At 39.6% G+C, this 14,501-nt stretch overlaps 1 protein-coding gene across 13 annotated transcripts in view; it reads left to right on the forward strand.

The window, feature by feature from the left end:
• Nucleotides 1-14,501, forward strand: part of KALRN (kalirin RhoGEF kinase) — a 514,073-nt gene that overhangs the window by 370,316 nt on the left and 129,256 nt on the right. For 12 of the 13 annotated variants that reach the window (XM_061472007.1, XM_061471725.1, XM_061471773.1 and 9 more), the window contains exons 29-33: nucleotides 786-897; nucleotides 2,657-2,847; nucleotides 3,268-3,369; nucleotides 4,037-4,179; nucleotides 5,549-5,651. In XM_061472007.1, the coding sequence (XP_061327991.1) occupies nucleotides 786-897; nucleotides 2,657-2,847; nucleotides 3,268-3,369; nucleotides 4,037-4,179; nucleotides 5,549-5,651 (651 nt within the window). Of the gene's footprint in view, nucleotides 1-785; nucleotides 898-2,656; nucleotides 2,848-3,267; nucleotides 3,370-4,036; nucleotides 4,180-5,548; nucleotides 5,652-5,796; nucleotides 6,453-14,501 lie in introns of those variants that run through there. The other variant, XM_061472089.1, reaches the window with a different exon arrangement.

A 14,501-nucleotide genomic window follows, 5' to 3' on the forward strand; every position in this document is an offset into this window, starting at 1 on the left:
AACATTAACATTTCACATCTTTGTTGGTTTGTCGTAAGTTGGTTAAAGGTTTCTGCAGTGTTTGTGAGTAGGTGAACTTTAGATCTAACTTAGAAGAAAAAGCATCTGGGAGGTAAGGGAAGAGACAGAATCTGACTTTGAAAAGCTAGGACGAGATAGGATGCTTGCATCTTTTTAAATCTGCCTGTGTATACACCAAAGGACTGATGTATTGTACTAGGAAGGTACTTTACTGAGTACATTTAATATGTTCACAAATTTGTGCTTTGTACCAGTTTACTGAAGCAGCACACAGGTATATTATAGTCTAGTGAGCACTGTGGAACAGCAAGCCTGCAACTGCACAAACCATCTGCTAATGGGAAGGCTAAACCACCCATTCAGTCATCACCCCTTTGGTTTCATCCTCAGGTGAATCTTTCCTGAAGGGATCTCCCTGCCCTGAGCACAGCACACTGCCAGCCTTGCAGTACTCATGAGAACTGCAGGATCAGGCAGGGGTCCTGCAAGCTGCCTGACACAGCTGTACTGACTGATGACTGCAGCATAGACATAAGTCCCCAGGAATCTGAGTGCACAGTCTCACTTGAGAGCACCTTGTTTTGTCATATTTTATAGTCATTCCCATTTAATCCCCACTATCTGTGAGTATCCACAGTGGATTTTGATGCAGTTCAGCTTTCTCCTGTCACTGTTAGCAAAGCAGTTGCATGTACCAAGTAACACATTCAGATATCAAGCCGGTATGTTGAACAGTTTGTTCATAGGTGTTCATTGCTTCTTAGGAACTGCTGACCTGCTGCGAGGAGGGCAAAGGGGAACTCAAAGATGGTCTGGAGGTGATGCTCAGTGTCCCAAAGAAGGCCAACGACGCAATGCACGTCAGCATGCTGGAAGGTAGCAGATGGGCAGGTGGCCAGGGCAGGGGAGGGACCGCCAATAAATGAAGCCTCTTGTGTAGAAAGTTAGTACAGGCTGACTGTAGCAATACTGTTGTTTGATCATAATTCTCAGGTTCTTCCTAGCTCATTTCTGATATTTCTCCAAAAGTCTGGGAAGAATAAAGCTGGCTAGGAAATCTTGGGTATTTATTTATATCTTGTGTGCATGTATGTATGTATTTATATTTGTGTATGTATATGTGCATTCACGTGAGTATGTCTACATATACAGTGTATGTATATATTTGGTTAAGACATTCTTACTTAATGAAACAAAAAACCCCCTCATGAAACAGTATCAGTTTAGCTGCTGGCATCTGTAATGATTATTGGATGAAAACACTTCTAAATACTGTCTCAATATTTCAAAGGGAAAAGTTCTGATTTTCTGAGTCAAAACAACTTGTGTTTGAAAATGTTAGTATAATTATTCCCAAGAGTAAAAAAAAAGAAAGGCAAAAAGTATTATTAAAAAGTATTTCCAAATGATAGAAAATATTTTGATTGCCTCAAAATTAAGTCTTTGGTGGATTTTAGACGTGTGGAGTATTTCTAAAATTTAAAAATTTTATTACAGGCAGAGATGCTTTATTGCCTCGCAAGCATTTTCTTGGCCTGGGAAAATCATTTCCATCCTGGCTTGAGTCAGAACCAGGAAACAAGCAGAATATTAAAACAGTCAAGAAAAAAGAAATGGTGCCAGTAGCTAAGCAGCATTTTAAGACCAAGTGGTTAAAATTTCAGGGGCAAACTGACCCAGCATAGGCAGGAACGCTATAAAGATGTTTTTAACTGTGGTGTCTGGTGAAGAGCCAGGTTTCCTAAAGTAATGCCTAGATAATCTGTCCCCATGAGAAGAACAGCACCATGGAATAAGAAGAAGCAGGGACGACTTTGTTAGGGTAGGCAGACAGTTGTCTTCTGAATAAAACATAATTCCTGAATATTTGGAGCAGGGACCAGGGCTCTTTGCTGATCTCTCAGGGCTATTTGGCATGAGCAACGGTGGGCTGTGCTGGTGAAGGAGCAGTGCCCACCTCTGAAGGGAAGTGTGACCCCACAAGCAGCTGAGACAGTAGCTTGGAGGGCACTTTGCACTAGGGACTTCCTTTTCCCTCAAGCATTCCAGTTATGTGGAGGTAGTCCTGTGATCCTCAGCCATGTGAAGGTTTTCGACATGCAGCTTGGAAAATGAGTAACTCCTGGAAAGCTTGTTTCAGACACCATACCAATTTGCTCTCAGATGTAGCTCCCCCATGGCACTGCTGTGGACTCACAGCCCCCTGAAGTTTGGGTTAGCATGCTTGAAGGCATCATGGTATGAGGGGGCACTTCCAGCCACTGCATGTTGCATTTATCTGAATTTGTATTAACATGCAGAAGATCTTTTGCATTGCAGTTCTGTGTACAGTAACCAGCACTGAAATCCTTAGAATGTTTATCTTTAAGTAATTACTACTACACTTTAGCTGCAGTCTCATTTAGCACATATGATTTATTTGCCTTTAGTGAAATAAATACATCATTGCAGCAGGAAAAAGAAGAAAAATATTTTCATTGGGGTAATGGTTGCCCATTAGTATCCTTTCAGAATATGCATTAAAAAAAAAAAAAAAAGGGAAAGACCCTTTTATTTCAAGTCCTTACTGCTCTGATGTTTCTGGGCATTACTGGTCCCAAGAACAAATACAAGCTAATGTGTTTTATGTTTTCAGGGTTTGATGAGAACCTGGATGTCCAGGGAGAGCTGATTCTTCAGGATTCCTTCCAAGTGTGGGATCCCAAGTCTCTCATTCGGAAGGGCCGTGAGAGGCATTTGTTTCTCTTTGAAATCTCTTTGGTGTTTAGCAAAGAGATCAAAGATTCTTCAGGACACACAAAATATGTTTACAAGAACAAGTTACTGGTAGGTGTGGCTGCAAAGAAAATGTTCTGGGTGTTGTGTTTCTTGTAGGTAGAGGCTGAGTTTGGGGGATGGCTCATATGTCCCCATGCTGGGTTGGGGATACCCATACCACCTGGAAGGACTGGCTCTGGACCCTGTGGGGCTCACCTGGAAGCTAAGCTTGTAGTGAGTCTGGAGAGATTTAAGACAGTGAGATGTAAAGGGTCAGTGGGAAATACAAGGACAGTCACTCAACCCATTCATTTCCCTGCCATCCCCTGGTGGTTTTCTGGTTCTTTTTTCTGTGTGTAGCAAATCAGAGACAAGATCTAACTTCCCTGTCCACCTCTGCCTCTCCACTTCTCACTACAAATGTAAACTTTTCTAGACTCATGAGATTTCATATACAGGTAATCTCTCATCATCTCTCCTCCATACTAGACCTCAGAACTGGGAGTGACTGAACATGTTGAAGGAGATCCCTGTAAATTTGCTTTGTGGTCTGGACGAACACCATCCTCAGACAATAAAACAGTGCTGAAAGTAAGTCTTTTCTCCTTGTTTTCTTTGACTGTAGAGCTTCTAGTTGAGACCCTGGGAGCACTAAATTAAATGTCAGTTTCTTCCCTCGCAGTATTCATATAGCTTCCATGTCTGTCAGTAGGGTCATGCCTGCATCAAGAGCAATTCAGCTCTAAGGCCTCAATATGAATCAGGATAGTACAGTTGTGCAGCCTTGCTGAAATTAGTTTCTTCTTGCAGCCTGGGTTGAGCAGCTGCACACTGACACAGGGCATGTCTCAGGGTGTCTGGAAGGTGTAATACTCTTAGTCCTTTGCTACTAGGCTTATCGATGGTCAAACCTCCAGAGCTGACAGCCATTTCTGTCAAGTGAGTTTCTAACGAAGAATTTGTGTTACAGTTATGTTGTCTGATAACCTATTTCCCCTCTACAGAGTGTGCTGTATTGCTGGTATTAAAGGTATTTATCCAGAGCTTAGCTGCTTTGCTGCTGCCTGCCAAGTAGGTCTGGTAAAAATACCCTCAATTCTCAAGGGGTTACCAGGTACTTCAGCAGCTAAAACTGTGCAGCAGAGAGGAGAAACAGTTAATTGTGCATTTTCAACAGCCAGCCATGATTCTTCTACATAGGAGGTGACATCCTGGGAATATTATAAAGTCTCCATCTTTCTGCCTTGTGGAATTTTAGGCATCCAGTATTGAAACAAAACAGGAATGGATCAAAAACATACGGGAAGTCATTCAAGAAAGGATTATCCATCTGAAAGGAGCTCTGAAAGAGCCAATTCAGCTCCCCAAGACACCAGCAAAGCAGCGGAACAACAGTAGAAGGTAATCTCAGTCATTCTGTACCACATGAAATCACAAGGTTTTTCTCAACCAACAGCAGTGTAGTGTCTGTGGGCTTTTTACTGGATTCACTTACTATTGTCAAAAGCAGTTTTCATCGTGTTTGCTTTTTACATGTTGTCTTGGCAAAAGTAGCTAGAAAGATTTTCTATGATATACATACAATGGTGTTTTATTTTAGTAATTCAAAGTGTTAGAGAGACATGAATGATAAAAATTCCTCAGACTCCAAGGTTATGTTTCTTTCCCGAAGTAAAATTTAATTCTTCGTCCTTGAGTGTTAGGGGATTTTTTTTTTATTTTTTTTTCCCCTTGTTTGGCATTTTGAATTGTTTGACAGTGAAAATCGCAGCTGGTCATAACAATATATCACTGCAGTGGAGAATTGATGTTTCATCATCAAATGCAAATTCATTTCAGCCTGCGAGGTAATATTAATTTTTTTGCCAACTCTTTTGAATCCTGAATTAAATAAGAATTGTAGAAAATTAATTGTTCTTTTGCTGTTATGCTGGTATTCCCAAAAGCCACCTACAATTTGAACATCTCCATTTCCTCATCAAGTTTTATTACTCTTGCTTCAGGCTGTATTATAGAGGCATCCAAAGCATGAGTCACCAAGGTCACCCAGGAGACTTGTAGCAAGGCAGAGATCCAAACATTTCTTCCTGGAGACATGCACCAATACAAGAGTTTTCTAGTAGAGAATGGAGATCTTACTTATCTTTTTCTTTTCCTTAAATATGTATTTTATATTATTTAAAAGTTTCTTTTGAAAGATCAGTAAAAATTTAGGAGGATTGTATCTATACAGCAAAAAGGAAGAAAATACGCTCTGTTAGCAGACTCATGGAGTTAGGGTTCTGAGCTCTATACTGTCTTTATTTATGTTTGTTTGGATATAATTTTTATGGCTCAGTATTAAATTCCTGAAGATGTTCCTGTGAGACAAGAGAAATATCCCTTTCTTCAGTGCCATATGTAGCCTGGGCTGAATAGTTTAGGTTAAGGCAGAAATCTAACTGAAGGAAAATTTTTGCCTGACACCCTCATTAGAGAGCTATTTATGAACACCACAGTTGTCTTTGCTGTAAACATGCAGGCAATGGCCATCCTGTTTTCAGCAGCAAACATTGTTATTATGTGCTAATCCAAACCCTATAGCTGAGGTTGACATCATTTTAAATTGCAAGCTACATAGCAGCATGGGCTGCATCAGTGAGGTAATTTTAGAACAAAGCCAGCTCTGGCACACTGACTCAGCACTTCTCAAATCCACTTATAAAGTTGTGCATATTCCAAGGTGGTATGTTAACTAAGCATCGTTGTTTCCCTATTATGTCTTGTGCAGAGATGGAGTAGATGATGCAGATAGCCAAGGAGATGGCAGCAGTCAACCTGACACCATTTCCATTGCATCCAGGACATCACAGAACACAGTGGATAGTGATAAGGTAGGACTAAAATGTGAAAATAGACTGCAACTAATCACCCCGAGAAAAATGTAAGTGAAGAGCAGAACAGAAGGCAAAATAAAGCCACCTGTCTAGGTGCTCATTAGCATTGCTGTTTTACATGGTAACATCTTTGTTGCTGCAGCTTCTTTGTGGTTAATGCTCAGAGGTTGAATTGACTCTGAAGAAATGCAGCCCAGAGCAGCCTTTTCTTCCCTAGTAGAACTTGCCCTATGGGAGTCAGGTTCTGAATCAGCAAAGGGTTATGTTCCATGTTTTCCCTCTGAGCTAAAATCAGTAGTCTGTTGGAGGGAATACAGGTGCTTACACACCAATTAATAAAGCAAAATTGGGATCCTGGCTGGTATCTTGAGAGCCAGCCCTTTTCAGAGAGTGATTCTGGACCTCTCTTCTCATGGACATATGGTGGAGCATATGGATGGCCCCAAGATGCACTAGATTCTGTTGGAATGCTGCGCACTGTTGGCACATATGTACTTGCTGTTTTACTTATCAGATGATTTGAGCCCAGATTCCCAGCTCCACTAAAATGTCTGACTTGAATTTGTCACCCTGGTACCTCCAACTGTGGTCTTCAGCTGAATTAGCAGTTGGTGGCTGTTAGTAATAATTTGCCTTAGCTACACTGATGGGGTTTGTCATATCCGCTGAATGTCTATAGTCTCTTCATGTGTTGTTTTGAAATCATTTGTATCTTACTGCAGAATTCATCCTTTTTCACCATCATGGGTTTATGTGTTTGTCAGGGCTTTAATTATGCTGCCACTTACACAAGGTAGAAGGGTGTCTTCACAAATCAGAGTTCTGATTTCAGACACCTGTCTTTTCTGTTGTAAAGTTTGTAAGTAGGGTTCAGCGCAGACATTATTTTGAAAGTTGGACTCAGAAATAGGATTTAATTGCAAATAAGTTAACCTTTGTAAGACCACATGTTGTATTTATCTTAAAGGCATGTTCCTATGCATTTCCTTTATGACCACTAATGTGCATTAGAAAAGTATTAATCTTCACAATGCAAAGGCCACTGTAACGTATGCAAATACTTTGCCCGAAGTTCAAGAAGTGTTTTCTTATGTCTTCAATCCACAAGGAGTTGCTTCCTTTTCCTTGTTTTTCACATTTATCATTCCTGAAAAAGTCCCTGACTTAGTAGAGTACTTGAGCTCATGCTTTATTTTAAGTATTTGCATAAGCTTTGCTTGTTTGCTCCAAGCTCATGGACTCAGTTGCATGAATTATGCTAGACAGGCAAGGTATAGGTAAGATGCTCCATATTGCATGCTGTAGCTGCATATAAGGTATATAGTGCCAACAGCATAGGAAACTGTGTCTAATCTGAAAAACGGCCCATCATAGCAACAGTTGGTTTAAGGATGCAAAACCTGAAAAGGTTATAGGAATTTCTATGCAAAACCTTGTTTGAACTTAATACTGAATGTGTGTGAGATAAATTAAGCATCAGATCATATAGGGAAAAAAATCTTGCCACTGGGGAAAAGCCAAATTAGTTCTAGGACTCTGTTATGTTTTTTACTTTTTAGGTGGGGGGGTTCACTTGCTGATTTAAGGCTATCTGTGTGTTCTTTTGTCCTTATATACATTTAATGAATAGAAACAAATTCCAGTGTACAGCTAAGTTTAAATATACTTGCATGTGCTTTGTGAAATCTGAGCAACTATCATCACTGGATAGAGAGCAAGTTCTTGCTGAACAGTTTCAATGCGTTGAGCTTATCTTCTAGGATGGTCTGAGTGAATCTTGTTGGACTGGGAAGATTTACCTTCTCACATAGACTGGTACTGAGTTACTGACTGGCACTGGAAGACTGTACCAGATCATGCTCTCTAGTTAAGGTTTCTTGGCTGAGTTGGTAGTGCTTGGTAAACACAGTAAGCTATGTGCTATAGTTAACTCACATGGTACTGATAACAGCGCTGACAGGTATTCAGCAAACAGTGGTTCCCCTGCTTATTTAACTCCAGCGTAGTCAGCAGTTATTCCCAGGAGTTCAGAATCAGGCACTGATTTTTTTTGAAGTTGTAGCCTCTGTGTGTGCCCAGCAAGATCTCCATCCACGGAAGCCAGGAGAAAGAGCTCCTGCTTTTAAAAACTCCTGCTGCTCACAACAGCTTCATTTAGAGACACACCCAAATAGCTTTGAAGTGCTAGCAGTGTGCCAGGATAGCAGCAGATTAATCCTGAACTGTGACCACCTTTGTCAGTACCAGAAGCAATTCTCAAATAATATTTAAGGGTTGATACTACTCTCTGAAGGCAAAAGAATTCAAAGATTTAGTCAACATACTTTGTCCTTTCCCTAAATCTTGCTATTACACTCAAGGATTACCTAACACAATAGCTGAATCTTCAGACAAGAATGCCAAACAACATTTTAGACAAAGCAGACCACAACCTCTCTAAAATTCACAGCTTCAGATAGCACTGCTGCTTAATAACATTCCTTGTGCCTCAAGTCATATGTATTTCTTTCGACCTATTTGTGAGCCATCTCCTTCTGGGTTCCAAGTTGTGATTTCTGTCTCCTCTTTCATCATGTTGTAGCCCTAGAGCAAAGCTTTACCTTTGCATTTGAAACTTCTAAAAAAACAGAAGGGTTTTGTTGTTAGGTGGGAATGGGATAACATTACTGTAAATGCACCAATGATTTTGCTTTCTCTCAAGACAGCTGAACCTAGCCATAGCATTTATCATTCGAGGGATCATTTGGTGCAGAGGATAGAGCACTTGATGGGGGCGGAAGAGCTGATTCCTAGTTCCAGTCTGCCACTCACATATTGGATACCATCACAAATTGCATCTGATGGCACATCACACTTGTCTTTATTTTTGTTTGTTTGGATTAGGAATATGGGGGAGAGGAAGGAACTCTTGCAAATGTATTTGTACATTAATTAGAGCATTATCCTGTGTTGTCCCAACACAGGGTACAGACCCAAATTCAGAGCCATTTTTATATATTGAAGGAAATTCACTGCAATCTTTATGGTAGCAGGCTCTGCTTTGAAAATATTCTGAATTATATGCCTGACTCAGAGGTGTTCCTAAGTCTTTAAATATTCAGGCTGCCCTGGCTGCAGACCATGCTCAGGTGATTGTATGAGACTCTTCAGATTGGAAAAAAGAAAAAAAAGGTCCAAATATGTTAAGGAAGAAAAAAAAAAGAGAGAGAGAGAAAAAAGAGAGAGGATTACTCCTGCCTTTTACATTAAATACCTGTTTAAGTAGCTTCTTAAACTCAGTCTTAGCCCTTAACATCTTAAATTTTCTTGGCTTTTTCTCTCTCAAAAATACATAAAGCAATTATCCCTGGGCTCAAAAATCTCATTTTCATTAAATAATATATAGTAGAAATGCAGACTTTGAGCAAGGTCTGTAGATCTGCTCCTTTGTAAAAAGAAAGACAAAGAGAACATACAAAATGGTTCTTTTTCCATTTGCAATGTATGGCTTTTTCATATGCAAGCTGTAATCTAAAAGATTTCATAAACAGAAAAAGGATTATTTGGATTGTCTTTTGGTATTATATAGAGGGGGGAAAAGTGGGTTCATGAACTGAACTCAGTGCTGAAGAATCAATAGATAATGAATGCAATTACAGTAAATGTAATTCCCATTGAACATCCAAGTCAGGTCCTAGGTAGCCTACTATGCAAAATTTCTTCATCCTTCTCCAAAAGGCAAAATATACAGCTTTTGTTCTGTACAGTAAGCCCTCTTCGGCATGCTATCTAAAAACCTCTCCTTAGGGACAAATCCTTGTGCTATTCAGTTCACCACAGACAGGATTTCAGTCTTTATATTTGAATTCAAAGCAGTGGGGAATTGCATAAAGAAAATGCCAGCATGCAGGGCATTCTCATTTGTTAAGCCCATTGATCTTTTGGCTTGCAAAACAGCTGTTTCTGGCGATACTGGTCCATCTTCTAATGGCTGTTATTTTGTTGGCTTTTGCAGAATGCTGAGGAGAGCAGTTCTCATTTCCTCCTGTTGTTTTGGATGAGGAAAAAAGCTCTGAAATGTGAACTGAAAAGTTTTTACTCTCTAAAAATAAATATACATGGTATACTTTTATTTTTTCCATTAGATACTGAGCTCAGCTCATCTTTCTGAAGTCATGAGATCGAGATCTTGACCTTTTCCGTATAGGTGGTATCGTATAAAATCTGAAAATAATTATTTTTCTAATTGAAGGTAATTGGTATTAGAAGGGAAATTTTAGAATTAGGGCTTGTTGGGACAAGTCAGGGGTAAATTCTCTTTTCATGAAAGGCTTCTAATCAAAGTGAATTATTATGATATTGTTACTGAAGCAGAAAATAGGATCTGAAGCAGGAAGTACTGCTTCAGATTCTTTCTTAGGAAGTATTCTCAGTTCTTTGGAAGTATCTTCTCCAAGTAACGCAGATATGAAATGTGCCTTGATCCCCCGCTTTTTACGCCCCACTTTTTACCTAGTGACTACTAATCATTTTGAGTTTGAACTCCAGAAAGTTGTGCTCCAACATGCTAAATGTTTTTCTAAATAGGTCATATTTCTATGAACTATTGTCTAGTGTTCACATGTGCTGATTTAAATAACCAAAATCACCAAATGGAAATGCCCACTAATTCAGTAGTAAAGGAACTTGTTCTCTTACATACCTCACAAGGAGGACATAAGGAAAATTACTATGTTTATTAGTTGCCACTATCAGCATATACAGTTCAAAGTGGTCGGTCATTGCTTCACAACATAAATTAATCTGGAGATTAATTACTGAAATTTAAGTGCCTAAAACCAAAATTGAAAAGCCAAAGATCCCACTCTGACTGGACAGATTACAAAGAAAGGCAGATTACAAAGAAATGGAGTACGTTAAGGTGAGCAGGAAGTTTATAATTACTTCCTTCTCTGAAACTGTTGATCCCAACAGCTGGAGTTGAGCCACTTGCTTCCAGCAGTGGGAGTTGGACGGCTGACTACAGCAAGTACAGAGCTCCTGGTTGCTGAGGGCTGGCATCATTCCCTAAATGTTACTGAGGGAAGTCTCCTCCCTCACTCTAGCATGAAGCTGACCTAACAGCCCAGCACAGTGCGTACCCTGCTCTCCCCTTAACAACACATGAATCCTGCAAGTAAGAGGTGGATTCCCATGTGGTTTATATTGACATGAAGGCACAGGCAATTCTATTTGCAAATTTGTATTTACATGCAAGCTCAGCTGCCTAGCCACTTGAAAGGGGAACTAGCCCCTTGGAACACACTAGCACTGCTGCTATTAACCTTGCCACTACCAGAACTGCCCATGAGGTCTGCCTGGATCATAAAGCTGATCTCACCAGAGATTTCTCTGGTTCTGCTACTAATAACGCTCTTCTGTGTTCTCAGACCGGCCTGGAATCAGCAACAAGCCTAAGGCTTCTCTCAAAGGTGGAATGACTTGGAAAAGCTCAGTTAAAGAAATGAGAACATTTGATATAAAATAATAATAATCGTTCAATGAAAATACCCTTGAAATAAGAAAATCAACATAAGGAAAAAAAATGTAAAATTTTGATGTCAATATAGAATCATAGAATCAAAGAATAGTTAGATATAGAACAGTGAGGTATCTCCCTTTTCAGAGAGGGAACTAGAGGCATAGAGAAAATAAAACAATACCATAAGGCAAATGTATGCGTTAATTTTGTTAACAAGAGCACTCTTGCTGACTGAGCTGACAGCTTAATTTCTACTTAGTTTCTCAGCAAGGGAAATCATATACCAAGCAGAACTAAACTATAGAGCAGGTATCTGTCCCTCTCAAATGCTTTCGTCTCTCTTCAGTGTTACTAAAGTATTTGGTAGCTTTCAGTTATATGCTTTATTTTCCTGAAACATTTTTTTTTTTTCCTTTGGACCACTGATACTAGGCTTTCTAAAATAATCTCTAGGCTCTTATGAAGTATTTACACAGTTAGTGATCCAAACCCCCTATCCCTCTGTCATTAATGTGGCACAGTGTGTGCATCTCATGGTCTGAGTTCTGCCCATCTTTGACAGTGTGTTGCGTCATACACAAGAGACACATTTCTACTGCAGCAGTAGAGGAATTTTGAGGGACAAGAGCTGTTGAGCCCCAGCAGTGGTTGTGTGTGGTCAAAACATGTATCACTATGGTGTGAAGTCTATGCAGTACTTGAGCAGTGGGACTGAACTGAACAGAAAACACATCAGTGGGAAATAACTCTGTTAATGGCAGCTATAGATTGTAGCTGATGTGAAAAAATTTGTAAAGGTATGACATAAATGTTGACTATGGTAGAACTAAAGGAGAGCATGATGATGGAACTGTGGAGCGGGTGGTAAAGCAGGTAGTCACTTAAATACAGAATCTGGAGTATTTCTTTAGAAATCTTCCTGTTTCCTGGAGCCCTGTGAAAGATGATACACATACAGTTAATTGTCTGTCTGATGAGGCTATGCATTGACTAGAAGATATTTCTTCCTCAAACCTGTATATTTTACTCTCAATAAATTAGATTATATTTAACCACCATGAGTTTCTGAAGGGCAAAGGAAGGGATTGACTTGGTCTCATTTACGTAAGTATTGCTGTGGTTATTCTGCACTGATCCTGTGTCAGGCAAGCAATGTGCCAGAATTCAGTAGTGTACTGTCTAGAGTGCTGCTCCCTTATAGTAACTGATGATGAATTATAGTACCACAAGTAAAATTAAATTTATAAAGTAGAAAATGGTTGCTGACTATTAAATGATTTTTTTTTCTTGTAAAAATATGCTAAAGAGGAGTGAATTATGACTCCAGAGGATGTATTTCTATTACTTGGACACTGCCTAGCATTAGTGCAGTTGTCGCACTGAGTTTTACTGCCCTCACCTGTAGAAAAGGGAGAACATGATATCTATCAAAAGAAAACCTGACATAAAACAATTTGGCACTTTAATTAGCCTTCTTGAGTGCTCACACAGGTTGTTAACTCTTTTTGAGATACTGTTATGTAGTAGCAAAATGCTTGGCTTATCAAGGAAATCAGTTGTTCAGCCAGGAGCTGACATCTCTCTCTCTAATCTTAGTTTCTCAAAATTTCCTTAGGCTTTGAGAGACCTCTCTATTCTTGCTCTGAATCTTGGCTAGGACCCCTGCAAGTTCAGCTCTTCCCTGGATAAAATATACAAATATATGTGTATCTTTTTTCTGTGAATGGTTCCCTGAAACAGAGGTCTTTGAAGTGACAGAGCTGATAAAACTGCTTTATCTCTGCTGGCAATGCCTTCTTAGAAGTAAAGCTGCCTTTCTAATCATTCAAGCTCAGTAATATTACTACGGATTTTGGTTTTTTTGTTGTTGTTGTGCCCTCTCTTTCCTGAGTATTTCCCTTTGCTTCCTGTATTTCTTATAAGGAATGCAGCACTGCCAGCATCATGAAATGTTCCAGCTTTTGAGTTGCAGGGCTGTCTCCATTTGAGATATTTCAGTCTTTTAAAAAAGTATCTTGATGCTTCTGGAATGAATGGTATCACACTGAGACTTCCAAATGAGGTCCACCCAGGACTGATGTGCTATACACACCTTGTTTCACTCACTGTGCAAAGTTGCATAGACACCCACAGAAAACTGAACCCCAGAGGTGATCCAAATAGTTTAAAGTGTCACTAGCTCAAAGAGTCAGTGATAAGCCTATGCTCTGCCTTGGCCTAACTTAATCTCTTGTTTCAGGGACTTGGACGATAGGTCTTACATTGCCTTTTTTTTTCTTTTCTGTACACTGGTCACTATGACTTGTAGCTTTACAGGAACTTACCCACCTGTCATCTACAAGTGGAGTCAGTCAGCAGCTCTCTTTTTGCATGTATAATGCACGTTACACATGATCTCCAGCTCCTCAGCACAGGTATTAATACTGGCACTGCGTACAACATCAACCTCCCAGAACAATTCTGGGGCCTTTGGCTCTTTTTCTCTCTGAGAACTTTAAAAAAATGGACTTTGGACTTCACTGGATTGTAACCAGATTTCAAAATGAGGGAAAAGCTAATTATTACCAGCCTTGGTTTTCAGCCAGGTTTAATCCTGTCTTCAATTACATGTTCTCTGTCTTTTCCAGGACCCATTTCTAAATGTAACGAATAGATGATCAGTTTACCTCTGAGAAGTGACCTGTCAAGGGTGCAAGTGCTGCTGAGAGTAGGGACATTTGCTTTCGTTTGTTGCCAGCAAGCATTTGTTGCAGCTGTGGGTTGGAGATACTGCTGAAGACAGGCTGTCTCATTTCAAAGAGCTTTCTCAGAAAAGGTGTATGTGTTCTTTTGAAAAACAAAACAGGAGCAGCTGCTTTTAAAACATGACATTTGTTGGAAGCACTTGCAAACTTTGTAGTAATTGCTTAGGGAACTTTCTCTAAAGTCCTAACCATGTAGTGGAGCCTTATCTATTTCTTACTGTACTGCATGGCTGGACAACTTCTCCCACAGCTACCTAAGAGATGATGACAATGGTTGAATCTCACTAAAAACTCCCTTTCTTTATCTGGTTTTGAATTTTAGCAAGAAATTTCCAGGTGATTTGAGTGTTTTCCATAACCTGGCTTACTCACTGTGAAAATACAGCAAAGCCAAAACAAAGGAAAGACGGTAGTACAAGATTTGCAAGATGTTCTTTCTTTTTCACCTCAAAGGACATTTAAAGTAATATGAACAGTGTCAGATTTCTAATTATATGATATGAAAAAAGTTTTAATTGTTTCAAATTTCCCTAATTTACTCTGAAAGAGGAAAATAAAAACCAACACAAACAAACACCAAAACCAGGCTGCCTGTGGGGAGTT

This window comes from Pezoporus flaviventris, unplaced genomic scaffold, assembly GCF_033815535.1.
Source record: "Pezoporus flaviventris isolate CSIRO_AGI_PZ_B2104156 unplaced genomic scaffold, CSIRO_AGI_Pfla_v1 ptg000001l, whole genome shotgun sequence".
Lineage (NCBI taxonomy): Eukaryota > Metazoa > Chordata > Aves > Psittaciformes > Psittacidae > Pezoporus > Pezoporus flaviventris.